Genomic DNA, 27,090 nt, shown 5'->3' on the forward strand with positions numbered 1-27,090 from the left:
GATACTTTAGCCACCTCATCATTCTCCAGCAGGGTGTTGAAGTATCTTAGAGCCCGGGTGGCGGCCGCCATGTTCCAAGATACCAGACTGAACTCTCTCCTTATAGCCTGGACCATGGTACCTTTGGGAGTGATAGAAGTCTTTTAAGTACTGCCCCTTCCAGTCTGTCCCATTCATAGGTTGGATCAAGAGAGAATATCTCTCCTCCATACAGGCCTATTGGTAGAATCTTCCCTTCATAGGCCTTTAATATTGGGATATGGGATAGACCCCCAAATCTACCATTAAATCCAGATAAACATCTTGCCTGCAGAAGGGCCTTCTGCCTAGTGGCATTCCAATGTGCACCCCAATTCAAATTTCTCCTAAAAGTTAAACCAAGGTATTTATACTGATCCACCACCTGAGAATCAAGATACCAGGAAAAACTCAGCACTTTTCCCCCAAAAATCATAATGTTCGTCTTCTCCAGATTAATACGAAGCTTGTTCTGCTTACTATAAGAGGCCAATGCGTTGAGTTTCCTCTGCAGACCAATTGAAGTGTAGTCCATTAATACCAAATCATCTGCATAGAGCAGACAAGCAATATGATGATCCCCAATTTTGGGCGAAAAAGACTTTGATTGGGAAATAGCTGTTGGGAGGTCGGCCAAAAATAGACTAAAAAGTAGGGGTGCTAAAACGCACCCCGACGCAGGCCATTGTCGATAGCGATTCTTTGGGACAACTGTCCTGTCTTGTCTTGTCTAACTCCACCTGAGCCCAATTGCCAGAGTGCAGGGATTGAAGAGCCCCAAGGAGGTGTAGTGGTAATTCCTAAGCGCCGAGTTTTCCCCATAAAATATCCCTGTCAACAGAATCAAAGGCTGTCCGGAAATCTACAAAACAACTGCACAGTCTTTGATTTTCCTACACCGCCTTTCGAGTAATAGCCCACAAAGCAAAGCAGTGGTCTATGGTTGAATGACCCTCCCGAAAGCCCCCCTGTTCTAAAGGAATTCTCTTAGTTTCAATGGCCCATTCTTCAAGTTTGGCTAAAATAATCTTGGAGAATATCTTTAATGAAATGTCCAAAAGGCTTATAAGCCTGTAATGCATTGGGTCTGTACCGCTCCCTTTTTTAAAAATCGGTTTCACAGTGGACCCCTTCCAGGTAAAGGGGTAAAGGCCTGACCCTGCAACCCAACTGAAAAGGGTTAGAGTAAATTTTAGCCCACCAAACACTATTTGTTTTAATTTTTACAGCCGGGACATTTTCAGGACCGGCGTCACAAGAGTATTATTCTCTCAATAACTGCCTTAACTTTCTTCACTGAGAGCCAGTTGGCTGGGAGGGTTTGCCCATAGATGTGCTGAGGGCCATCTAAACCTAAAGGTCCCCTGTATAACTCGGTCAGATGAGTGGCCCACTGTGCTTCCGGTATCATACAGGTCAGAAACCCCCTACTTTGGCCATTAAACTCTTTGACTTTTGTCCAGAATTTTTGCTGATCATTTAATAGTATAATCTCCTACATCTCCTCCCACGTCTATGATAAAAAGCTACATTTTTCGACTGCACAAGGGATTTATATTGGCGTTTAAGTTTAACCAGCTCTTGGGTGGCTAAAGGAATGAAACTACACCTAGCATTCCTTGCTTTCTGTCTCACCAGTCGTTTCAGCTTTTGGCAGTCCTGATCGAACGAGCCCAGGACACCCTTTGTGCGGGATTTTGTCTGTCCACCCTTTCCACTTATTTTCACTAAAATGCAGCCCAAAACTCGTTGCACAATATTATTATACCACACAATGACATCATCAGCATGAGTAGGGAGGATAGGAACCATCTCCTCTAACTGAAGAGTTGCTAATTGTTGAAGATGCATAGTGTCTAAACGTGTGGTGAGCCTGTGCGGATAGGACATCTCTAAGGGAAACACCCTCTCAGGGGATACTGGCTCACACAAATCAAGAACTGCTGTGGTTGCCCAGTGATCAGTGCCCTCATATTTTGCCACCTCAAAGCTCTTAAAGAGGCCAAAATTCTAAAGGGACGTGAATATATAATCAATAGGGCCCAAAGAGTGGCCCTGCCGAGATGTTGCTATAGCTGGTGAATCCTTTTGAAAACGTCCATTTAAGTAAATCAGACCATGACTTGCCAGCCTTTTACTCAGCACTTTGGCCTCTTTTTTGATGGTACCTGCTGGAAACTGTGCTAAGGGAATGTTGTAGGAATGCAACACTTCCTCCCAGTGTTTGTCTAGCTGTACAGGGAATAAACAAGCATTTACATCTCCCGCCATTATTATCACTGCTTCCGGGTATTTTGCCATCAAATGCCGGAAAGGGGATTCAAATAATTCCAGCCAGTGATTCATTTGGCGATGATCTTTTTTATGAATATAAACATTTATAAGTAAAAAATAACGGGACATTTTTACCCACAACCATTTCCACAACAGATAATTGCAGACCACTTATTTATGACCTCCAATGGCCTCTTAATCACCTTGGTCGATATTAATGTTAGTAGACCTGCAGATGCTCTCCCCGTACCCCGGGAATGACCTCTGCTATTCAGGGTCATAAAGCCTTTGACTGACTGGTCCTCTCTTAGCCAAGACTCCTGAAGGAATACCAGATGAAAGGGTTTCAAACTTTCTTCCAGTTCGCCGCTGTTCCTCAAGCGTTCAAACCCATGGATATTCCAATTTAGGATTCTTAGATTTTGAGAGGACTCCTCATTCTAGAGTAGGGTGGGCCTTAAATTCCAATCTCCTTCCTCTGGCAGGTGTTGCAGTGGGGAAAACCTATTACTTTGAGGCCATGCTAATTGTCTAAATTGTGAGAATGGTCTATCGTTTACTTTAACCACTCTCAAATTGGTGGCTGGATGGCTACTTTGTTGTGTTGCTTTGGGCCATTGGGACGGAATATACGATAGGGATCTGGCCTAGTATCCCACCCTAGCCTTTTGTGAATGTAAACATTTTTTATAATGGGAACAACTCTGAGCACATGGGCAGGCTAACAGTCTAAAGGAGTTCCCCCACATCTTAGAACACAGCTTGATCTGCGGATCCTGGAGCCAGAAAACCACAGTGATTCACTAGTGGTTATCAGCGTGGATTTAAAATGTGTTTGGGTAGGGCTGCTGATGTGTGCAGGTTGCTCTCAGGAGGATAACAAGACCTATCCTAAACTTTAGAAGTAAATAATTTCCATATATTCCAGGCATGTTCTGTAACTGAGACTTAGGCCCTAATTGCGATGTCAGTGAGCCCACTACTGAAAGGAAGGCGGTGGTGAGCCCGCTGCTGAAAGGCCGTCGGTGGTCAGCCCACCGACATCCATTGAAGCGGTCCGACCACCGGATTACGATCCGGCAGTCAGAGGTATCCGAGGGAGGGACTGACGCAGCATGCATAGAAAGAGGAAAAAACAAGAATAAACAAAAGCATTTCTCATGGTTGCGCCTCCTTATGCCTCCCATGGGGAGGTGTAGGAATCTGACGCATTCCAAGGTTTAGAAAATGTTGTAAATCTGGGAATGCTTCATTTTCCAAGGGTGTTGTGTGGGAACATCCACAGCAACACCCATGGAACATCCATATCTAATAGAGACTACTAGCCGCAGATTCCTTCATGTAGAATTACTCCTAGGTGACTGGATCCGGAAACTTTTTTGCCACAGCATCCCTGTGCGTCGGGGGGAGGGATGACATCACGCGACTCAGCCCAGACGTCGTCCACGCGTGTGACGTCAGCGAGGTCACATAAGACCCGCCCGGCACGCCTACGTCAGTTTTTTCCTTTTCCGCAAGCAACGCGGATCCGGTCCTTTCTACAGGCCTGTTTCAGGCCCCTTTTTTCTCCATTTCTTTTGGTGGAACAGTGTGTGAATGACTTCAGGCTTAAAAACTTGTACATTTTGTGGGCGTATTATGTCGGCGACGGACCCGCACCTCATTTGTTTGTGGTGTCTGGGGGAGGATCACGGCACCACCGACTGTGAGGCCTGTCAACTGTTGAAGCCGAAGTCGCGGCGGGAGCGCCGCATGAAACATCTCTCGACGCGTCTCTCCAGGTCGATGTCCTCCCCTCGGTCTGCTTCGGCGGACGGCTTCAGGTTCGGCCGTGGTCGTCGTTCTTGCCCTTCTCCGATGCCACGTGAGCGTTGCTCCCCGGTGGGTAAGTGTCGCAGTTTGTCCCCGGGGGCTGGTTTCTGGCCTGCCGGGGCTTAGAGAGTCCAAATGGAGACATACGTGGCGGCTTTGCAGGCCTCGCTTGCGTCTCTTCCTCCTTCCCCTCCTGGGGCGTCGGCTGACCCCTTGCCTTGCGCAGGGCCCTCCGCTGCGCCTCCGGTGGATCCAGCCCCGGCGCCGACTGATTCGGATCCAGGCTTGGAGGATGTGGTGCTGTTGGGGTGCGGCTCCTCTGGGACACCTCCTTCAGGCCACGGCGTCTCTGCCTTGCTGCAAACTCCTGCGGGAGTCCCTGTGGTGTCGCGGGAGGTCGCTGGGCTCGGGTCGCATCCCCAAGCCCCTCTCAGTCCTTTGATAAGGTGGTCCTGTCTAAGGCCAAGGTGATGCCGCTACGGCGCTGGCTGGACCGTGCGGAGCCACAGGGGTCGAGTCGGAGTTTGGATCTTCCCTGGCACTGCCGCGTGGGTTGCCGAGCGACCTCCGCCTCATTTTTCATGTCACTCCCCAGGCACATCAGGTTCCCCACACAGGTGGCTACCTCGGCAGGGGCTGGGTCGGCGTGCCCCGGGGCTGGGCCGACTCCAGCTGCACTCCGGTCTCCACTCCGGTCTTCGGTGCAGGGGGACTTGGAGGACCCTTGTCCGGCGAAGCCGGATGGTGCCGGCAACCTGCCTCAGGTGGCGGACTCTACGGCTCCGCGCAGCGGTAGTGTGGCAGATTCGTCTTCGGACGCTCCTTCTTCTCCAGAGGCAGGCTGTATATTGGTGTCGTCCTCCCCGGAGACTGGTCACTGTGTGGTGTCTTTTTCACCGACATCGAAGGGCGGCTCCCCGCCCTTCCTGAGGCAGAGGTGTTCGTCGGAAGAGCGGCAGGTCCCTCATTCTTCGGCTCCTTCTGACTTCCAGGTCTGGCCCTTGCCCATCCCGCTTGGCCTCAGGGATGGCCGCCTTAGTTTGCAGCCGTCGCCCAAAGAGGAGCTGCTTTCCCCACCGCGGGGCCCTACAAAGGCGGGTGCAGCCTTCGCTCATGCCGTGTCCACGGCTGTGAGCATCCTGCGTATGGGTGATCCGGTGGCTCACTTTCCTGAGGACCATCTATTGGAGGTCCTCCATCTGGGCTCCGGTGGGAGGGAAATCTTGCTTCCCTATGAAGGTTCCCTCCTTTCTTCCTTGTCGGGGGCTCGGAGGCGTCCTGCCTCAGGGGCCATATGCCTCAGCATCTTCTGCACCAGCGCTGCGTGACCCGGTGTGCCTTTCCCTCCACCCCTCTGCCTCCAGTCCTCTTTACGGACTGCTTTTCCCTCCCTGCCATCCCGAGAGGCCCACTGGCTGGACTCTTGGGGGCGCAACATGTTCGCCTCGACCAGCACTGCTCTGCGGGCCTTGAACACCATGTGTGTGCTGGCTCGGGCCTCCTCCTGTTTGTGGGACTCGGCTGAGTCTCTCAGATCTGCAGCGTCCCAGGAGGGTGGTCAGGTGAATTTACGGCATCATGCGTTGGATGGCCGGGAGCTTGCAGCATTCATTCTTCGCTCCGCTCTGGACATCTCAGAGGTGCTGGGCCGGGCCATGGCTTCCTATGTCGCTCTCTGTCGCCATGCTTGGCTTCGGGATGGAGTATTCCCTGAGAATATTCAGGAGCGACTCATTGACCTTCCGTTTGATGGCAGCCTGTTGTTCCATGCCCCGGCCGAGACTGCCGTCCAGAGGCTCTTGGCAGGGCTCCGTCCTCCTCCTCCCCCTCGCATCCGCCCTACTCTCTTCCTCCTCCGTCCCCACCTCAGTGACTCCTGAGTCGGGTTGACTCTGGGCCTTCTTAGGCCGGTAGTTTTGTCTGTGGAGTGTTTTTCCTGGCCATTACGTCCCTCCCTGGGACTTTGGCATTGTTGGCTGCTGGACGGCCCTTTTGTTGATTATGTGTGTTTGGAATTTTGCAAAGACTTGGCCCTAAGATTAGGCCTTCTGCTTGCTTGGGCTGCTTGTCAAGCCTTTCACTGTGCTGTTTTGTTCCCCGTGGCTCTTTTGTTTTTTCCTCTGCTGTGGAAGTTCTTCCAAAGAGGGTTCCCATATTGTGGGATGGATCATACCCTAGGTGGGGTATTGGTAGCTGTCCTATGGCTTGCGCTCTGCTGGAGGGTTTTGGTCGCCTTCGGGTGTCTGTCCTCCATGGCGGTGTGTGGGTTGCTTTGCTCCTTGAGGTCGTCTACGCTGCCACTCGTAGTGTGGTGTGCCCGGGCTTCTCCTCCTCTCCCTGCTCCTGCCCTGAGGTCTGGGATGATTCTATGTTCTCCCTTGCCAGGCGCTGCCTACTTGGCTTTCCTAGGGCCTTGGGCTGTTCTTCTTGCTTCTGGCGGCTTTTGACTGCCAGTGCTGTTCTGGTTGGCAGGTTGTTCTCCACCTGGAGTGGGGTTGCCTTCTTTTTCCTCGCTTCCCTGGGTCTTCTAGGCTTCTTCTTCTTCCTCCCTTCCTATCTTGGCATTGGGGCGAAGCTGTGTTGCCTTGTGGGGCAGTGAGGTGCTTTGGCCCCTCTGTCCTGGCCCTTGGTTCCTCTTCAGCCTTCTTCTCCCTCCGACATCCTTTTTGGGGTCGGTGGGGGTCTGCTTGGGGGGGGGTTTCCCCATTCCCTGGCAGGGACAAGGTTCTACCTGGTCCACAGATCTGGTTCCCTGTGGGGCCAACTGTTCTGTACTGGCTGGTGGGAACCTTTCGCAGACCCTCCTTCCCTGGGGGTATTGCTAGGGTATCTATTCTACGTGAAGCAATCTGCGGCTAGTAGTCTCTATCAGATGTACGAGTTACTTACCTTCGGTAACAATGTATCTGGTGGAGACAATTCTAGCCGCAGATTCCTTCACGGCCCGCCCTTCCTCCCCAATTCTGCAAGGACCCTTAGGTTGGTCTTCGGTACTCTCCTACCGGTGGGGGGGCTGTATCTCATGTGGGTGTCTCCTTGTTCTTGAAGAGTGCCTTCGTCTGTGCGCGGTTTGTTCCTCCTTTGATTCTTGGAGGGTGGGGTTCCGGTGTTTCGGTGCCCTGCTACTCTGGCTACCCCAGGTTTGGGGGGAGATTGCTTCTATCCCTGTCCTTCCTCCCCTCCCTTCCTTCCATAGCTATCCTCTGAATAAAGGGTCTCTGGCCATGTCTTTCCCTTGTCCCTTGTGGGTGGTTGCCCTTTATGTTGGGGTGGCTTGGAGGTTTGTTGTCCCTGTCTGTGTTGGGACTGGTCCCCTTCCTTGCTCAGGATTGGGGTGGTGGGTTTCCTACGTGTACCATGTCCTTACGCATGTTCCTTGCCTCCGGGGCACAGAGGTGGGAGGCTGTCTATATGCTGGCAGGGTGGTGGCGCAGGGCTCTGCTCTCTTCTTCTCCCTCTTCTTTCCCTGCCTTGGGTTTTGCGGTGTGACACTACTGTGTGGTGTTGTTAGTCACCGTTTCTTTCCACATTTTCTGTTTTTCGCACACTGTTCCCATGCTTCCACAGTTTATTATCTGGTGGTTCCGCGTTGTGGTGTGGAAAAGTTCTCCGAAGAAAATTGACGTAGATGCCCCAGGCCGGGTCTTATGTGACCTCGCTGACATCACGTGCGCGGACGACGCCTGGGCGGAGTTGCGCGGTCGTCCCGCCGGGGTGCTGTGGCAAAAAAGTTTCCGGATCCAGTCTCACGCCTGGGAGTAATTTTATGTGTAGGAATCTGTGGCTAGAAACGTATCTACCAGATACATCGTTACCGAAGGTAAGTAACTCGTACTTCACGAAGAGTGATGCGTAAAAGGGGCCCATATTTACAAGCCATGAAAAGTCATGCAGGGTGACTTTACGTGACCTTGCAAATATGGGCAAGTCCATTGTGCCGCCCATCTATCAAAAAAAGTAACACACTGGAGGCACAATGGGCTTGTAAATAAACCCCTAAGTACATTGAAAGGAACCCCTGTCACAACAGTTCCTTTCAATAAACAGAGATGACAGCTGGGTTGGGGTCATCTTTAAATTTGATTGACGGTAGTCCGGAAGGATGCCGGAGGTGATGGTGTCCTCCGCTTTACATATAGGATGGAGTACAGTCTGTCGAATGCAAAATCAGACCTTCTATCATGAAAAAACACACAAATGTGTGACAAAATGAATCAACTTGTGTCAAGGGCAACGTACATTTCTAAAATTGGCCAAACTTGTTACACACATCCAAATCCTTCTAAGATGAGTACCCCCTTCATTTTGTGCTCTAATTCCAGGATAGACGCGGCAAATCAAGAACAATAAAATGGCAAGTTCCGCATGTTGAGTCTAACATACCCGAATAATACATTCATCCTCCTATCTCATTTGTGCAAAGAATAACAACTGCACCTATGTAAGCAGTTTCCTTTACTTTTACTCTTTGCCCCTCTTACTTTCTACCTGTTCTCATCAACGTCAAGCTCAGAGACATGTTTGCATTGTAGTACTTGCTAAGAAACTTGAAATTGCATGCATGCTTACTAAGGCCGCATGTATCATAATATATGTAAATCATGTAAAAAGGAGCATCTTCTTGGTATCCATAGGAGTCTAAGGATGGTGAAGATGAGGAGGAAGACATTGAAGATGTTACCGGTGAATATCTTGTCCTGGAAAATGTGAAGAAGGAGCAGAGCGGACGGTACAGATGCAGAACCTTTGATTTAAATAACCCTGAAACAGACATTAAAGCTGACTTGGAGATCTCTGTGAACTGTAAGTGGGAGGAGCGTTACAGGAGGGGGAGGAGCATATCTGGGAAGCGGGAAGCATGATGCGTGAATGATAGGGGACGGGTAGGAGCATGGGGGCGGGGGGGCTAAGGATAGAGTATCTACTCTGCCCTTGGAAGTGTCTTGTTGTGGTATTGGGACGAGGGGTCAAGGGACACGCATGAGAATGGAGTAATGCAGAGGGGAGTGTATGGAGGGGTAATATCACAGTGGGTGCCTGGGATGGAAGTGACAACAAAGTGAGAGGCACATGGAAGGAGCATGACCTGGGAGGAGTGGCAATACAGTGGGTCATGGGGATGGTGACTGGAGTGGGGACCATACCTAAATAGATCAGGGGAGTTATGGGAGTCAGTGCTATCAATAACTGTGAATGAATAGTGAATGAGTTGAATGGGTGGTTAGTCAGATTGTGGTAACCAGGGATCAGCGCTGGTTGGAAGAAGATGGGCAGATTCCAAAGGCTCAGAGACAACTACACTGTCTTCATAAAATTTTTCTCGCTCTAGATCTTGAACTCGTTGAAATATCCCCGGAGTCACCTGTGGAAGTGATGCTGGGGCAAGATATAGTCGTTCACTGCAATGCCGGTGGTTCCTTGCCCAGGGAATACGAATGGAAAAGGGTAAGATGGGAACTGAAGCAGAGTACATACTGCATGGCCTGCTTCGTGTGTCTTTGGAAAGGGACAGGAGTGCCTCTTTCTGTATGAGATTGAGGATAATTAACTCTATGGGACAGAGGAAAGTGATTGTTAGACATCTGCATGTGTTCAAATAGATAGGGACATCCTAAGGATTTTGGGGGCTTGGGCCAACCATTTTGTGTTGGTCCGTTTCCAACAACTTTGCATTTTTGACCCACTTTCAGCTAATTCACACCCATTGAATTATACATTATAATTAGGGCTCCCGGTTTTATGTTATTTGTTTTCTTGACATTTCCGTCTGTATTTATCCATATTTATTTTTTGCTAATTTTATCTGTATTTATCCATTTTTATTTTGGGTTGTGTGAGACAAATGAAGAAAAATAGTTCATTTCCATATTTATTTAAACAATAAATGTAAACTCTTATGGCAGATTTCAATAACACGAAGTCCCACAGATAATAAATCAATACACATATATGAACTTTTTAGAATCAACCTTTTGCATATCTACTGGAGGTAAAGCCTCGTAACATTAATTTCTTTACTTTTTACCACTTACTCATCAATCTTCACAGCTATTAGCCTGACAGTCACGACTGACAGTATTGAGAATCCCTCAAAAAAAGAGACTAATTTCCTTTTTTATCCACATTTACATATAAATACAGACAGGAAAATAAATGGTTTCTGTCTGTATTTATCTATAAAAATCAGTAAAAACGGAAAACAGAGAGCCTTAATTATAATTTCAGAACCGGTGAAAGAAAGGAAAAAAATTATAGGCAATTACTTAAAATGTGAAACTTATTAAAAACTTAACGGTCTCCCCCATACCCTTTAAGATCCTTCCTTTTCTTGTTCTGACCTTAGACTGTCTTGTTTCACATATGGCTCACACAGAGCACCTTCAGGCAGCCCACTCTGAGTATGACGGTATTTGGCAACAGTTGGCGACCAAAAGAGATACACGTTTCAAACATGATAATGTGCGTAACAATAGCCTCACACGGGAGCCAGAACTCGCTTCCACGACACACTCTTGTCAGTTGCTCGGACCCAGGATAGAACTTTACAACTTGTAAAGTGTGACGAGGCCCTAACAAAGTAAACCCCATTGTGGGGCAGCGATACACTCCGGGAGGGTGGGAACCTGCGAGGATTTTTAAAATGTGCCTTAATTGGTATCAGTTGGCTTGGGGATGTATGTTTGCAAAGGGATTGGAATTACGAAATGTGATAATTATGACACCTTTGCAGTATTCTGGCAGGTCAAACTTGCTCAAATTTAGTGTGGGGGGGGGAACTACCTGAAAAAAGGCAAAACATGCTTAGTTGTGTGTGTTAAAAAACAATTCTATATGTTAGTTTTGTGAGTTAAAAAACAATTCTATATGTTATGCTTAATGTTCCCTGCAAAAACTCAGAATAGGAAGTATTTTCCACACATGGTAAAAGCCATACCCTGTGGTAATGGTATTTACCAAGTGTGAGAAATACTCACCCTATTACGATAATTCGTAATGAAGACCGTAGTATTTTGACATTGCAGTGTGATGAATGTTATTATGATGTGCTAACATTATAGAATCTACATCTGTTGCTCTGCAGTGAAAAGTTTGGAAAATGCGGTTTCTGTGCAAAGCAGGCCTTTCCTACCAGCAGAAATGCTATGCTTTTTCGCACTGCAAAGTCCCACTGAGGGGATTCTTCTCCACACTTATACCCCCACATGCATCAAAGTATTTTGGAATCGCAAACGGTGCGATTCCTTAAAATCGGCCGTTTGCGATTCCAAAATAGCTTTTTGGAATGCATCATTCAATTTTAGAATTTGCATCATTTTTGCGATTTCTAAAATTGCATTAGCTTTTAAGAAATCGCAAATATGCGATTTCTTAAAAGCAATGCATGAATATTTTTCAAATTGCGAATTCGCAATTAGGGGGTTAAATTTACCGAGTGGTTGAACCACTCGGTAAATTTGGAAAAAGGTGTAAAAATGCTTAAAAATGCTTTTTTTAAGCAGTCATGTTACGGACACACATGTCCTTAGGACATGTGTGTGTGTAACATGATGCGAAAAATACATTTCGGGGGTGCAGGGGGGGTCCTTTGGACTCCCCCCTGCACCCATGAAATGCATTAACAAATTGCGATTTTCAAAATGAAAATCGCAATTTGTTAAAGCCTTCCCATTGATCCCTATGGGCCTTTTGGCCCATAGGAAACAATGGGAAGTGCGAATTCGCACTTTGGAATTCGCATAATATTTGAGAATCGGTAAAAATTACGATTTTTACCGATTCTCAAATATTTTGCAAAAATGTACATGCATCCCATTTTGCATTTCCTAATTTGCAATTCCCTAAAAATCGCAAATTAGGAAGTGCAAAATGAAACAATGATGCATGTGGGGGATAGAGTATTAAAGCATTCAAATTTCTAACATTATTTCTGAGTGTGCTTAAAATAACTAAAATATACTTGACTGATGTGCAGCACCACCCATCCTGTCCACACATTAAGATCTTTGGCAATACTTTTTCAAGCCATATACCAAAACATAATTTTCTTGTTATTTTTTTTTTTTTTTATACATTAGTGGTCAGCTCAATCGTGGCTTCCACCTCATCCAATCTCCGTCACTGCCACTCACTTACAGTGTCTGCAACAGGCACCATTTCCCCATGCAACGTTATTAGTCAAGCACCCCAACATTGGTAGAATCTCTGAGGCTCACACACAAGAAATAACAAAAAGCAATTGCTAATGCTGCATTCGACACATTGAGCCACCATTAGTTTTAAGCATTATATAAATTAGGTGGCTGCATCTAAACATTTTTTGGAGCAATCTACTCTTTTTAATGACAACACTACATATTCATCATTATAATTCAGATTTGATCTGATTAGTCTTGTTTACATCGCGTCCCGTGCAGATAAGAGCGGTGGGGCCGGGTGGGGGATTTAGACAGACGACAAGGGAAATGTATTTATTTAATTTTCCCTCGTGGTCGTCTGTTGAATGTTGTGTGTGATTCAGGTAGAAGGAGCCCACACGTTTTGGGTCCAGACGGTGGAGCCTCTCTTCCTCTCTGGAAGGGTGTGGAGGCAGAAAGAAAGTGGGCAAGGTGATTTATAGTTTGCCCGATGTGGAAGGCAGTGACAACCTTTGGCAAGAAGGAAGGACGAGTGCGAAGCACCACCTTATCCGGATGAACCAACAGAAAGGGAGGCTTACAGTAAAGAGCTAGGAAAGTCAAATGGAATCAACTGTCGCCGCTCAATCTCCACGCATGTAGGTGGAGGCTGGACAGGTTCGGGTAGAGGACTATCCCCAGCTGCTGCGACAGAAGATCCTCCTGAAGAGGCAGTCGGATCGAGAGATTCATGCTCAAACTGAGTAGCTCGGGATACCAAACTCTTCAAGCCCATGCCGGGGCCACAAGAATGACTTGGGCCCGGTTGCGCCTGATCTTCGTCAGCACTCTGGGTAGAAGTGGTATAGGCGGAAAGGTGTACAATAGACCGCAGCTCCACTCGTGACGAAAAGCGTCGCCGAGCGAGTGCCGCCTTGGAAATTCCAACGCGCAGAAGAGATGACATTGCGCGTTCTCTTCAGTGGCAAATAGATCTAACCATGGCTCTCCCCACTGTTGAAAGAGACCTTGTGCCACCTCCGAGTGAAGAGGCCATTGGTGGTCCATCATGCACCTGCGGCTGACTTTGTTCGCCCTGTCGTTCAAAGAACCTGCCAAGTGTTAAACCGTCAAGGAAATGCCTTGACGTTCCAGCCATGTCCAGAGACGCAAAGCCTCCTGACATAGGGTCCACGACCCCACCCCACCCCGCCTTGCTTGTTGCAATACCACATGGCGGTGGTGTTTTCTGTGAACACCTGCACTACTCTCCCCTTGACAGCGGGAAGGAATGCCTTCAGAGCAAGTAGGATCGCCCGGAGTTCCAGTAGGTTGAAATGGAGCCTGGACTCCGCCGGAGACCAGAGTCCTCTGATCTCCGTCTCTCTCATATGGCCGCCCCATCCCAGGAGGTTCGCATCTGTCACCACTGTGTGCTGCGGTAGGGGAAGGAGCGGGATCTGCCGCTGACCCAATATTGGTTCGTGAGCCACCACTGCAACTGTTGTGCAATGCCCTCTGATATCTGGACGTGCTCGGACAGGTCCCCTTGATGGTGCGCCCACTGGAACTTCAGGTCCGACTGCAGAGCCGGCATATGCCATCTGGCATGATTGGTTAGCAGGATGCAGGAGGACATGAGGCCCAGCAGCCTCAAGGTCATCTTGACCAAAACCCAGGACAAGGCAGAAAGATCGGAATCATATCCCGAATGTCTCAGACTCGCTGCTCGGGAGGATAAACCAGAAACTGCGCAGTGTCCAGAACTGCTCCGATAAAGAGGAGCTTCTCAGAGGGAATCATGTGTGACTTCGGCACGTTGATGGAGAACCCCAGCAAATGCAGGAGGTCGGCCGTAGTCTGGAGGTGAGAGACGACTGCCTTGGGCGAGCCGGCCTTCAACAACCAGTCGTCAAGATAGGGAAGACTGAAACCCCTGATCTGCGCAGATGAGCTGTGACCACCACCATCACTTTCGTGAACACCCGAGGGGCGCTGGTAAGGCGAAAGGAGAGAACGGTGAACTAAAAGTGCTTGTGGCCTACCGTGAACCGTAGGTAACGCCGGTGGGCTGGTAGGACGGGGATATGAAAATAAGCGTCCTGCAAGTCCAACGCCACCATCCAGTCTAGGGCAGACAGGACCTGAGCAAGTGTGAGCATCTTGAATTTCTCCTTTCGGAGGAAGCGATTGTTGTTCCGAAGGTCTAAGATGGGACGCAGGCCCTTCTCCTTCTTTGGAACCAAGGAGTAGTGGGAGTAACAACCACGACCTACTTCTGGCATTGGAATGCGCCCGATGGCCCCCTTCGCCAAGAGGGCCGCAACTTCCTGCTGGAAAAGTTTCAAGTGATCTCCCAACATGCGGTGGCACTGTGGCAACATGGCTGGAGGGGTAGTCTTGAAGTGGAGGGAGTAACCCCTTTGGACTATCTGCAAAACCCACCTGTCCGAGGTGATGGTGCGCCGGTGGGGGAGGTGATTGCGAACTCTGCCACCCACTGGCGTTTGGTGAGCCTGAAACACCGGACTAGGAATGTTTGTAATTAGTATACAAGGGGGTTACCCAATAAAGTCACTGGGACCTGGGTTTGACAAGTACTAAGAGGAAGGGGTCCCAGTGTGAGCGGGGAACAGATAAAACATTTTCACAAGAATTAATCCAAAGCAGTTGTTGGGATCCACAAAGTTTTATTCACTATGGGATCAGGTGTAGTTAATACACATAGCGTAGCAAATAGTCAACTGTATTAAAAGTCATACAGTGCCCCAGGAAGGAGAGAAGGGGTGATGGTGTGAAGATAGGGGAGTGATAGGATTATGTGACAGTAAAATCAACAATTTGAAACATTTTTCGGCAACCACACATGCAAATATCTGTATATATACTGTACTTTGTGTTGTATGCCTTCATGAAAATAATGTCGCCATTTTATTTTGGCAGCTGTCGCCATACAAGTTTTGGCATGAAAAATGTTTCAAAGAGCGATGCCGCTTCTTCGACTTCTTGTGCGTCGCCTTACCGGACTCTGAGTGCGAAGACTTTGTCAAATCATGGTGGCTGTGGTGGCTCCGCGACCGTTCCCTCGACCTCCCAGGGTACAGCAGAGCCGGCTCCCGGGCCTCCCGCAAACTTTTTGGAGCCATGGCCCGGCATTTGGGGCACGACTCAGAGTCGCGGTCGTGCCCCAGGCAGTAGAGAAACTACTGGTGCGGGTATGTCACCGACATCGTGTGGGGACAAAGCCGCGCAAGACTCAAAACCGGGCATCCCTATACACCAGGAGTCAAAGACTCAAAAAACAGAGACAAAGGTCCAAAAAATAACTCAGTTAAAAATTGACTGGGGGTACCGTTCTCTCCGGATCTGCTCTTGCTGGCACAGAAAAGGAAAGAATTGACGTCAGCGCACGTGGGCGTGTCTAAATAGCTCCAGCGACGTCATCTCGGCGACTATGACGCCAGCGATGCACGCGGAGCCGCACGACGACGCTTACCAACGTGCAGGGGTACTGCTGACGAAAACCTTTCGGATCCAGTCTGACACCTGGGGTAATTCTAAGGTAAGGAATCTATCACTAACGTGTTTCTTCCAGATTTGGAGCCTATGCAGTAGCTTGGGGAGTGTAATCATCTTAATGGCAGCCCTCTCCTGAATATCCGAGGGTAGCCCACGCCAGCGCTCCGCATCCCTCCAGAAGGTAATACATACCTTCCCAAGTTTTGCAGCTAAACATAGATCTCGAGCATGCGTGACCTGAATGCTTAGGTATTTAAAACTAATCATTTCAACATGTAGTCTACCCGACAGGGCAACAACATCAGCGGGGGTCATATGGTGTGAAAAGCACAGATTCCCCCAATTTACTGCGTTCCCCAAGTATCCACCTGCCTCGTCTCTCGCACAATCGGGAATGCATTCAAGAGGACCATTCTAGAGGACTCCATTCACTCCCACTGCAGCCATCGGGGCTTGATATAATAGTGTCACCCACTACCTAAATCTAGGACCAAAATGACATTTCACCAGTGTTTTTTGTAGATAAGACCATTGTATAGCATCAAATCCTTTCTCTTCGTTCAACGATAGAAAACATGGGGCATCTTCCTACCACGTACCTCCGTCAGCCAGTCATGTAATCAGTGCAAGTTGAGGCTGGTGGATCTGCCAGACATGAAGCTGGACTGATCTCCATGTATCAATGGAGTTATAACTTCAATCCACCTAGTAGCCAGGATAGTGGCAAACATGTTAGCTTCTACATTCAAGAATGAAATCAGGCAGTACGAATTGCAGCTGGTTCTGGACTTGTACTCCTTGGAAATTGTGATTATTGTCGCACATTGGATATCTGGTGGCAGTGCCCCTTGGATCCTCAGCTCACTAAACATGTTCAGGAGATGGGGTCCTAATGTGCCAGTACCTTTTGTAGAATTCAGCCGGGAGACTGTTGGGCCCAGGGATCCTTCTGGGTTTCAGTTTCATGATGTCAGCCTGCACTTCGGAGAGGTCTAATTCCCGCTAAAGATCTACACGGTCCTCAGCGGAGAGAACCAAAGTGACCACTGATGCAAGAAAATACCGGATTCAGTCAGCTCTTGGCAGCGCGCACGCCCCGTAAAACTCTGCATGATATTGGGTAAACTCCCCCACTATTTGGTTGCCCATCGAGTACGACTTACCTATGATGGCTTTGATGGGGCCAACCCAGTGCACCTCTGCCTTTTTCTGCTGAGCCACGCCAGCAGTTTGCCTGCCTAATCAACAGTATCATACAGACTGCGTGGGTGGCTAGTTGAGAACTCCAAGTCTCACCCTGGGCTAAGTCCCGAAATTCCGTACGCTCCACCTCCAGTTACCGGAGAATCTGCAGAGTAGGATGACATGGATGTGTGGATTCTTAGGTTTGCAATTGGTGCTCAAGTCCTTCAATCTCTTCCACCTTGTGCCTATTTTTACATGCAGCCAAAAAATAGTTACAAGGTAACTCTACTCACAACGGAACCAGGGTACATGTAGTATAAGCAGAAACAGTGGTTCCTGTGGAACATTATAGAATATTGGGAATGGTAATATTATTGTGCACAATCGCACTTGAGAAATAACAAATAAATGACATGCCAAAGCTATAAAAAATGTAATGATGATACTTGTAAAGTGCACTGTTACCCCATCTCGGGGTGTCCTGGCGCTGAAGACCGCTGGGGAACACGTCCTGGCTTTCCCTGTGAGATGGTCCCTTCTGGGTATTTCCAAGGTGAAACCAGGCATCCCCGGCGTCTGTGGGGGGCCGTTGTAGAGATGAGGCAAGCTTAATGCCCAGAGTTGCCGAGTGTGATCCCTGGTTAGAGTAGGCACCGAGACGAGATTTATCAAGTCCGTTGACCCTGGTCCACGACCCTGCCGCGTCTGGAATCGAACCCTGGTCCCGGACCGTTCTCTGCTTCCGGGTCTGCCGCCTCTAACCAGTGAGCCACACCATAGAGGCATTATACACATTCAGACCTACCATAAAAAGAGATAGCGTGTCAAACAGAAGGGGTAGAAGAACTAAATTTTCTTCTATATCCTTTAAGCAGCTTACAGGGAGTCATTTTGTTTAACTAGTGCAGTAGCAAAAGCCTCAGCAAGCTAACCCTCTTTCCTAAGCAGAAGAAAGACTAGAAGCGTCAACTCCAGAAGAGTGGTCCCTCACTCTTGCTAGTGAGTTTTAGCTGTCACACACATGACACCAGTAGGGGGAGGAATAAAGAATTTCTTAAGTACTTGGGAGTCCATAATCACAGATAGATGGATGGTAAATATGGAAAGATAGAGACACAGCCTAAAAATCCACCACAGTAACAAAAATACATGAAAGAGCAGGATAAATCCTACAAAAGGAAGTCGAAGAACGTGTAGAAAAGGAGGTTCTCTAAAATAACAAAGCAGTGGGGTTTACTGATTGTTATTTCCTGATCTCAAACAAGACCTAACCATGCAGCCAACACTGGACCTCTAGTTTGTTTATACATTCTTAAAAATCAAAAAATTACAGACTACATTACAAGAGATCATAGCTTTGTTGGAAGAGGACTGCCTCGTGAACATAGATTTATATTTTGCATCATTCCTCATTCTGGTTCACCTGTCACACAGGAAATACATCAGATTTTTTATTTTGGGGGAGCGTTACCAATTCAAAATACTACATTTTGACACACAGTCTGCTCCACGAGTTTTCACTAAAACGCTGGCTTGAAAATGCAAGCACTTTTAAGCAATGCAAAAACAATACCTACAGAAGGTGTGAATTTACTTTACAGTAAGTTGGGGCTTCCACTGAATTGTAAAAAAATCTTCCCCAGTCCACTTTATGGGGATGGAATGGGATACCATGAAAGTAAAAGCATTTCCCATTTTCAAGAGAGTGCAATCTTTGCAAGTATAAGCTGTTATCAGCAAACATGGCCTCTGATGTGAGCATGGTTTTGAAGCTGTTGCATATGATGCATATAATCCCAGATGCAAGACTACCCATAAAACCAAATCAGGAATGGTTCAACTACCAGTGGTTGAAAACAGTAGGGACATGGGAAGATCCAGTGGGAGACAACGTCAGCAAGGAATCGAAATGGTAAAGCAAAGAGAACATATTGATAGGAAGAACACACAAATCTATACCACAGGCAATTATAACAACAGATGCATCACATGTCAGTTGTGGAGCACATAAGAGGACTATGGTGAGCTCAGGAGGTGACCAAACACATCAATTATGTAGAGCTGAAAACCATTTATTCTGGCTTTAAAGGCATTCCAGGATCAAATTCTGGGGTAGAGAGTTCAGATTATAACAGACAACTGAGCTTCTATGTTGCACATAGAGAAGCAGGCTGCAACAGTTTCTTACCCACTATCAGGACTTGCACAGGCCACCTACAAGGGGAAATTGAAAGAAACATTCAACCGGTAGCAAATTAACTGACAGGAGTGGAAACATACACACAGATGAGCTGAGTAGACCAGCATTTTGCACAAAAAGGCAATAAAATAAAAACTAGTGAGTGTAGTATTACAACACTGGGGAACATCAGTGGTAGACCTTTATGCAACCGTAGAAAATGCAAAATGTACGTTCTTCGTGTCCGGGTACTACTATCCCTTTTCCCTGCAAAATGCACAGTCGATTAGTTGGTACAGGATGGTTGCCTATGCTTTTCTGCCAGTACCACTGATCCCTCTGGTCATGGAGAAGTTCAGAGTATCCAACATGACATTGATCATGAAAGCCCCAAGAGAGCCTCGTCAACCACGATTCTCATCAAATAGCATACTTACAATGTAGTAGTGTGGTTGAGTGTTTTACCTGTCTTACTCTAAAGACAGCTTTCTTTTTGGCCATTACTGCACTCTGGAGAATTAAATACAGGCATTCACATTACAGGATAAGTACATTACAATTTACAAGGCTAGTGTAATAATGAGGACACATCCAAAGATTTACTACTCCATCTCCACTGCAACCTAACTTCTCTGGTGGCCCAACAGAGTAAGGACCATCAGAGAAATGGCTATATGTCTGCCCTTCCATTTTAGATGGGCAGACGTATAGTTGTTTTTCACCACCCATGACCACCAAGAAAACCCTGGTGGTAAGGAGCAGTAAAAAAAACTTTAAATGCTCCCTCCAAAGGAGATGACTCCCATGGTGAGGACGTGTCGATTGTTTTTATTTTCAGAAATCATAAAATTACTTTGGGGTTTTGTTTTTGAAAATAAATAAAGTTTAGCAACTTTACAGTACGGCTCCCTCTCGCTTGACGGAGCAGTTCAGCATAGTTCTAATACATTAGCAGGAACCGCCTTGACAGTGGTTTCTGTCAATGGGTGAAATGTTCAATAGGCTGATGGTCATTTCAAAATTTGGCAGGCAGGTACTCCATCAAGGCGATGGAGTACTTTACTCCTTCGCCCTGACGCAGTACAGCCCGTCCACCAAAATTGAAATCTGCCCATAAGTCTCATTTCTGCTTAGGGCATGGAAAAAATATTGGAACCGGCATCACAGCACCGGGTGGCACCTTATATGGTTGTTGAAAGGCACCAGAGTTGAGTCAGAGCTGTCCAGCACTTGTCGGCTCGGGAGATATATTTCAAGGTTTCTGAGAGCTGGAGTAGTTTTAAGAGGTTAGGATCTTCTGGTAGCTGGAGTATCCACCAGAAAGATCACTACTGAAGGTAAGTAATTGTTCTTCGGATATGTACCTTTTATGTTATTTCACTTTATCCTATAGTCATTTATGAAACTGCCCATGCTAAACACAGAGAGATTGACAGACGGTAGAATTTACAGTTTTTTGATCTCATGTAGATTATACCTGTGTGAGACCATTTCTTATCTTGATGCTGTTTCTGTGATTGGATTTTGCTTTTTTGCCTTCTCGCTCTTCCAAATGACACTCTACTCAATCTGAGTTTCACTCCCGTAGGAAGGATAGCTCCTGGTTTATTTACCGCTCATCTTGCATCTTTCTCTCTCTAGAAGGAGAAGGAGAAGATTGAAATGCCGGGGCCTGAGCTGAGCCTCAGTAACATGACATATGAAATGGGTGGCAGATACAGCTGTCTGGTTTCTATACCAGAGGTCCCAGGTCTCAACAGTTCAGCAGACATCGACATCTTAGTCAAAGGTATGTGCAGACGTGAAGGAGGTCTGGAAAGGGGGAGGGATTACGGGAGAGGGGTTGCCGGCTGTCTTGAGCTAGCTGAAACATGTCTTGGTAGAGGGTTTTAAAAAGATTAGTTTGAAGATGGCTGAGGAGTCTCATGAAAGGTTACAGGTTTCAAGATGGGTTGTGTTACAATTCCCAAAGTCTGAGGTGGAAGTTCAGCATGCAAAAACAGAAAGAGTGTTACTATTCTTTAGTTACACTTCATTATTAGGTTCCTAAGGTCACAGGTCATGGTCTGCTTCCATGGTCCGTGGTCATTGTTTCCAAGATCAGAATCTGGAAGCCACGGTCAGAGGTTCATCTCTGGTTGCTGAAATCAGAGGTTATTGTTTTCTTCACAATGTGAGTTATTTGCATCCAAACTGCATAGTCTCTGGTTGGGTTCTGTAGTCTAGGTTTGGATGTGGTTGCTGAGGGCATAGGACACCGCTTTGCTCCAAAGTCAGGATCCAATAATTTGCTCCCGGCGCTCAGTCATCAATACCTACTTACATGGTCATGGTGCACTGTCTAAATCCTGGGGTGCGGTTTAAGAATCTAAGTTCAGGATCATGATCTGGTTAGGAGTCATATTCAGTATCTAATTCCAGAGGCCAAGATCTGCGTTTTCGATCAGGGATTATCAGCTACTTTTTAAGGTTCAATACATTTTTCTGACTAGGGGTTAAAGTCAAAATGCAGGAAGGATCTTGTGTCTGAGGCAGTGTTCCTAGCCAGCTTTGGGGTGTAGTGGTGATAGTTAGAATCCAAGTTCAAGAGCCCTAGTTCATGTTTAATTGCCTGTTTATTGTGATAAGGAGTTAGAATCTGGTTGCTTAGATCAGAAAACATTGTCTGATTAACAGGGCCATAGGGAGTGTCTAATTTTCAGAGATTAGTGTTCATTGGCTGCTTCTGAGCGTTGGACTGTTACATTACAAGGCAGCCCTACCTATTTCAAGGCTAGTCTCCTGCCCCCAATACCTGCATTCAAAAACCTGATTCCTCAGCACTTCAGCTGACTGGTCTAGTGAGACTTGTAGTATTCACTGCTAATACCCTGCTCCTACTGGCTAGGACACAGCATTATTGTCACGTTCTCTCTGCCTGCCATAGCGCTTTCTCTGTGCTTCTGACAGGTAAGGGGGAAAACATATCTGCATTTCTGATATCCGGTCCTGCCGCAGCACACTTTCAAGTCCCATACATGACAACACACCCGATTCAGACCTCGATATAAGTCAATAGGAGACATACATTCTCCTGGTACTTTCCTAAATCTCCCGCTTTCCTCTTCTAAAATGTTGGCATGTATGCTATTGTCAACGCTGACCATCAGCATCTGAGGCCAAGGGTTTATTTTGTTTTTGTTTTAATGCATTCATTAGTCAAGAGCACATAAACATGTACAGTTGAAGAAATTATTACAAGTACCATCACAGCAATCATCAAACTTCCGTGTAATGAAACAAACCAGTAGCATACACAAGAAGGTGCAAGGTTTAGTGGGGTGAATATTGTGGAGCAATAACCTAAATAGGTGAGTCTTTAACTGTTGAAGGAAAGATATTACCTTTGCGTTTAGTCTCTAGACCTTTGGTAGAGAGGGCCAAAATGTGGTGGAAGCCACTAAGAACGACTGATGCTGGGCATTGGATGTTCTAAATTGGGGCCATTCTAGAAGAGTGTGTTCTTGCGTCATATGCCTTAATTGCCACTGGAGATTTTAAGTAGGTTTCTGTGGTAAGGTGGTGTGCTGAGATGAAGGGCCATATATATGTGTGTGTGCAGTGAGAATGGGGTATATGTGATCATGTTTTGTTGAAGAGGAGACAAGTCTTGCAGTGGCATTAAAGCTGGCGATTTGTGGAGTGAGCATGGATTGTGGTACGCCCGCCAGAACTGCATTTCCAAAGTCCGGACACAAAACAGGGAATATGCTGCAGATTTGAGTCAAGGGTTATATGTCAGAAAAGGTTTAACTGTTCTTAGAGCATGTAGATGGAAGTTTGTAGCTTTTGGGACTCTATTTATATTAGGGATCATCTAAAGAGACATTTTAAGCATAAAACCTGGGAAGATCACTGCGGGGCAGACGACAGGTAAGAAATCGGTAGACCTTAGTTCCATAAGCTGTCAGGGTCAAAGATGTTTTTGGATTTAGAGAAGAATATTTTTGGATTTTTTCAGATAGTTATGTCATCAATGTTTGCAGTTTATTGAGCATTTTTCGGAGATTTATTTATTTTATTATACATTTTTCTTCAGCACCACTCTACCAGATCATGTCAGCACGATTTACAGGGAATTAGCTATAGGAGACAAGGTCTCAAAATGCATTAGAATATTCAGAGGAACAAAAATCACCAATAGTAGAAACATAAAAAAAATGTATATGAGAGGAAGTTGGAAAGAAGAGGGTGTGGATAGATTAGCAAAGAGCAATTCCAGAGTAGCTGTATGAGAAGCTGGGAAGAAGAGTGGGCGGATAGGGTGTGTGAAGGACATTTGATAGGGCAGAAACCGACTGATAAAAGGTGAGTGAAGAACTATCATAACGAGTAGTTCCTTACCTGTAACTCCAGTTCTGTAGTAGGGGTATCTCTGTGATAGTCATAATCTGTGAATAGTCCCGCCCATGTGCGTGGACCCTGGAGCAATCAAAATAGTCTCTTAAGTTGTCCTCTTCTGCAGTCCTGCATAGACACATAAGAGAAAATGAAAGACAAATAATGCAGCCGGATATTAACAAGGCTACATTGGCCTGCACTTCATCCTAAAGTGAAAAAGGATAGCCAAATAATATGGAAATTTACACATTTTACAGAGTTTCACACATAGAGAAACTACCCTTCACAAAAATCCTTTATCATGATAGGGAGGAAGGGTTTGACAGACAAGCCCCATAGGCTGCCATTATGTGTCTGGAAAAGGGACACCGTGCCTTTAAGGAACCCTCCAGAGACCCTCGGTATCTCATGATGCACCACCAAAGGCAAGTTACTTTCAGTTCTTTCTGAAGGTTCATTAAGCCAGGCCTGTAGCATTCAGGAAAAACACAATTTCTTCCACCGGGAAGGAGGGTGGGTCGCTTATGACTATCACAGACATACCCCTACTACAGAACTGGAGCTACAGGTAAGGAACTACTCCTTCTGTAGTAGGGGATTTCTGTGTATAGTCATAATCTGTGAATAGAATGGCAAGCCCATCCCAAACAACCAACCCAGCGGTGGAAGAAACCTAGAAGAAAAATCCTTACTGAGCAAATAAATTCCTCAGCGAAGCCTGCCGAACTTGCACATCTGTCCTGGCATCAGAATCCAGGCAGTAATGTTAAGCAAAGATGTGGATAGATTTCCACGTAGCCGCTCTACAGATGTCTGCAATGGGAACGTTACATAGCAAAGCAGCTGTAGCTGCTTTGCCTCTAGTCGAATGAGCCTCAGGCTTATCCCCTAGAGTCGTGTTAGCCTTTTGGTAACATAATTGTATACAGGACACAATCCACCTAGAGATGGACTGTTTGGAGGTGGCAAGACCAGTCCTGACTGAACCATAATTAACAAACAACTGATCTGACCTACAAATGTCTTTGGTCTTATCTAAGTAGAATTTCAACACCACGGAGGTGAAGGACGCCTAATGGGGGGAAATACCTTCTTCAAACCCTCCAAAAAATCTTTAATAACAGGTATTTGGTAAAAGGAAGTTTGTGAAGGGCATTTCCTATACGCAGTTAATGCTGCGGGGTGAACCTTAATAGAATGGAAATTAAGGCCAGATTGAGCTACATGCAGCAGCTATGGAAGGTTGACATCTTCCTTGCAGGAGGTAGGATCAGCATTCTTGGACGTTCACCAAATGCAGAACCTCTTCCACTTGTAGGCGTAGGAAGTCCTTGTAGACGGTCTCTTTGGCTCCTTGAGTATCTCAATGCAGTTGTCAGGCAGGTTTAAGTGTCCATACCGCACTAGCTCAGGAGCCATGCTGCCAAACTCAACGATGAGAGGTTGGGGTGAACCATCTGCCCCCTGAACTTCGTGAGAAGGTCCGGCCAGCATGGAAGCCGCAGATGGGGCTGGAGAGACTGGTATTGCAGATTAATGAACCACCACTGCCGAGGCCACTCCGGAGCAATGAGGATCATCTGGGCCCTGGATTGGGACAGCTTGATCAACACTGCTGGAATCAGGGGAATGGGCGGAAAAGCCTATAGAAAGCTGTTAAACCAGCAGATCCACAGTGCATTCCCCAGAGTCCCCGGCTGGTAAAACCTGGAGGCGAAGTCTCGGCATTTGTTGCTGACGGACGTGGCGAACGGATCTATTTCTGGAGTGCCCCATCTTGCGAAGATCTTTCCTAACACCACGTCGTTTAAGACCCTTTTGTGGTTTTCCTGAACGAGCCTGCTGAGTGCGACTGCCTGAGCATTCTGCACACCTGGTAGATGGGTAGCCGTTATCATCAATTCCCTGGTTAACAGCCAGTGCCAGATCGCTTACGCATCCTGAGACAGTGTGCGCGATCTCGAGGCCCCCTGCTTGTTGAGGTAATACATTTTTGTTGTGTTGTCCGTCTGTACAAGCAGGTAGCTGGTCCAGAAGGACAGATGAAAGACTTTCAGCACCAAATGAACAGCTCTGAGTTCCAGAAAATTGATGTGATACGTGGTTTCCGCCTGGGACCACATACCTTGGATCTGGAGATGGTCAAAATGCGCTCCCCAGCCCTGGAGAGAAGCATCTGTCACAATTATCTGTACAGGAATGTCCCTGTGGAATGGAATCCCCTTGAGGAGATTCTCTGCTGAACACCCCCACTTCAGGGACTGCTGAGCGTGTTGAGCCAGTCGGATCCTGTCCTCCCAGCTCCCTAGTTTCTGGTCCCACTGATCCTCCAAGCATTCCTGCAGCGGCCTCATGTGGAGGCGTGCATGTGGTGTGAGAAAGATGCAAGAAGCCATCGACCCCAGGAGAGAAGACACCGTTCTCACTGTCATTGATGAAATGAACATGAGTCTGAGCCTTCCGAAGGATCGATAAGTGTCGCTCCTCCAAAGGACACACGCTTGGTCAGAGTGTATCGATGGAGCCTCCCAAGTACTGCAGACAATGAACAGGAGTCAGGACAGACTTGGACATGTTGATGTGCAGACCCAGTTGGTTCAACAGAACAGTCGTCCTGTTGAAATGCAGTTGCGCTCCCTGGAATGTGGATGCTTTGATCAACCAATCGTCCAGGTACGGATAGCCAAACACCTTCTTCCTCAGGTGCGCTGCCACCACTACCAAAGCAGTTTGAAAACGTCCTGGGTGCAGACTTCAGACCAAACGGAAGTACGGTGTACTGATAGTGATTGGTGCCGACTAGGAAGCGCAGGAACTTCTGATGCTTCTGTGCAATGAGAACATGGAAGTACGCGTCCTGCACATCTATTGCACAAAGCCAGTCTCCTCGATGCAGCTGAGGATAAATCTGGTGCAAGGACAGCATGCTAAATTTTTCTCCGCGAATCCATTTGTTTGCTAGTCACAAATCCTGAACTCGTTTTTGTCCTCCTTGCGCACCAGAAAGAACCTTAAGTATAGACCCTTTCCGCTTTGAGACGGAGGGACGTCTTCAGTTCGTGCAGCAGGTATTGTGAGCAAACCGGTGGAATAGCTGGAGGAGGGCTCAGAAAACGTAGACTGTATCCATTGCAAAAAATATTCAGCACCCACTTGTCCTGAGTAATTTTTCTCCACTCTGCCAGGTAATTCTGAATGCTCCCCCCCCCCCCCCCCCCCCCCCCCCGGAGTGGGTAACAGAAGAGGGGGAAGTAATCTCTCAGGGCTTAGACGCAGCCGGTCCCTTAGTCCCCGATGTGGACTGTTGGTTGCCTCTGCCCCTCTGACGCATTTGGAAGGGCAGCCTCTGATATTGTTGTTGCTGCTGTTGTCCAGCTTGGCGACCCTGCCCGCGCTGGAACCGCTGGGAGGGATAGCGCCGTTGGTAGGGACGGAAAGTCTTCCGCTGTTCCTTGGGCTTCTCCAAGCCCACAGCCTTGAGTGTCTCAACTTCCGCCTTCATGTGGGCCATTTCCTCGTCCGCATGGGTCCTGAAGAGTGTGGAACCCGAAAGGTTGGCGATCCGCTGCTGTTCTTCCAGCTTTAGAGAGGTAAGCTGCAGCCAGGCGT

The 27,090-nt window shown here is 47.3% G+C and overlaps 1 protein-coding gene across 2 annotated transcripts in view; it reads left to right on the forward strand.

Annotated features, from left to right (window-relative positions):
- The window catches only part of MCAM (melanoma cell adhesion molecule), a 281,496-nt gene that overhangs the window by 184,367 nt on the left and 70,039 nt on the right, over positions 1-27,090 (forward strand). For both annotated transcript variants that reach the window (XM_086956758.1, XM_086956759.1), the window contains exons 8-10: positions 8,739-8,907; positions 9,434-9,549; positions 20,743-20,890. In XM_086956758.1, coding sequence (XP_086812884.1) covers positions 8,739-8,907; positions 9,434-9,549; positions 20,743-20,890 — 433 coding nt within the window. The remainder of the gene's footprint in view (positions 1-8,738; positions 8,908-9,433; positions 9,550-20,742; positions 20,891-27,090) is intronic.

This window comes from Lissotriton vulgaris, chromosome 2_1 (assembly GCF_964263255.1).
Source record: "Lissotriton vulgaris chromosome 2_1, aLisVul1.2, whole genome shotgun sequence".
Taxonomy (NCBI): domain Eukaryota; kingdom Metazoa; phylum Chordata; class Amphibia; order Caudata; family Salamandridae; genus Lissotriton; species Lissotriton vulgaris.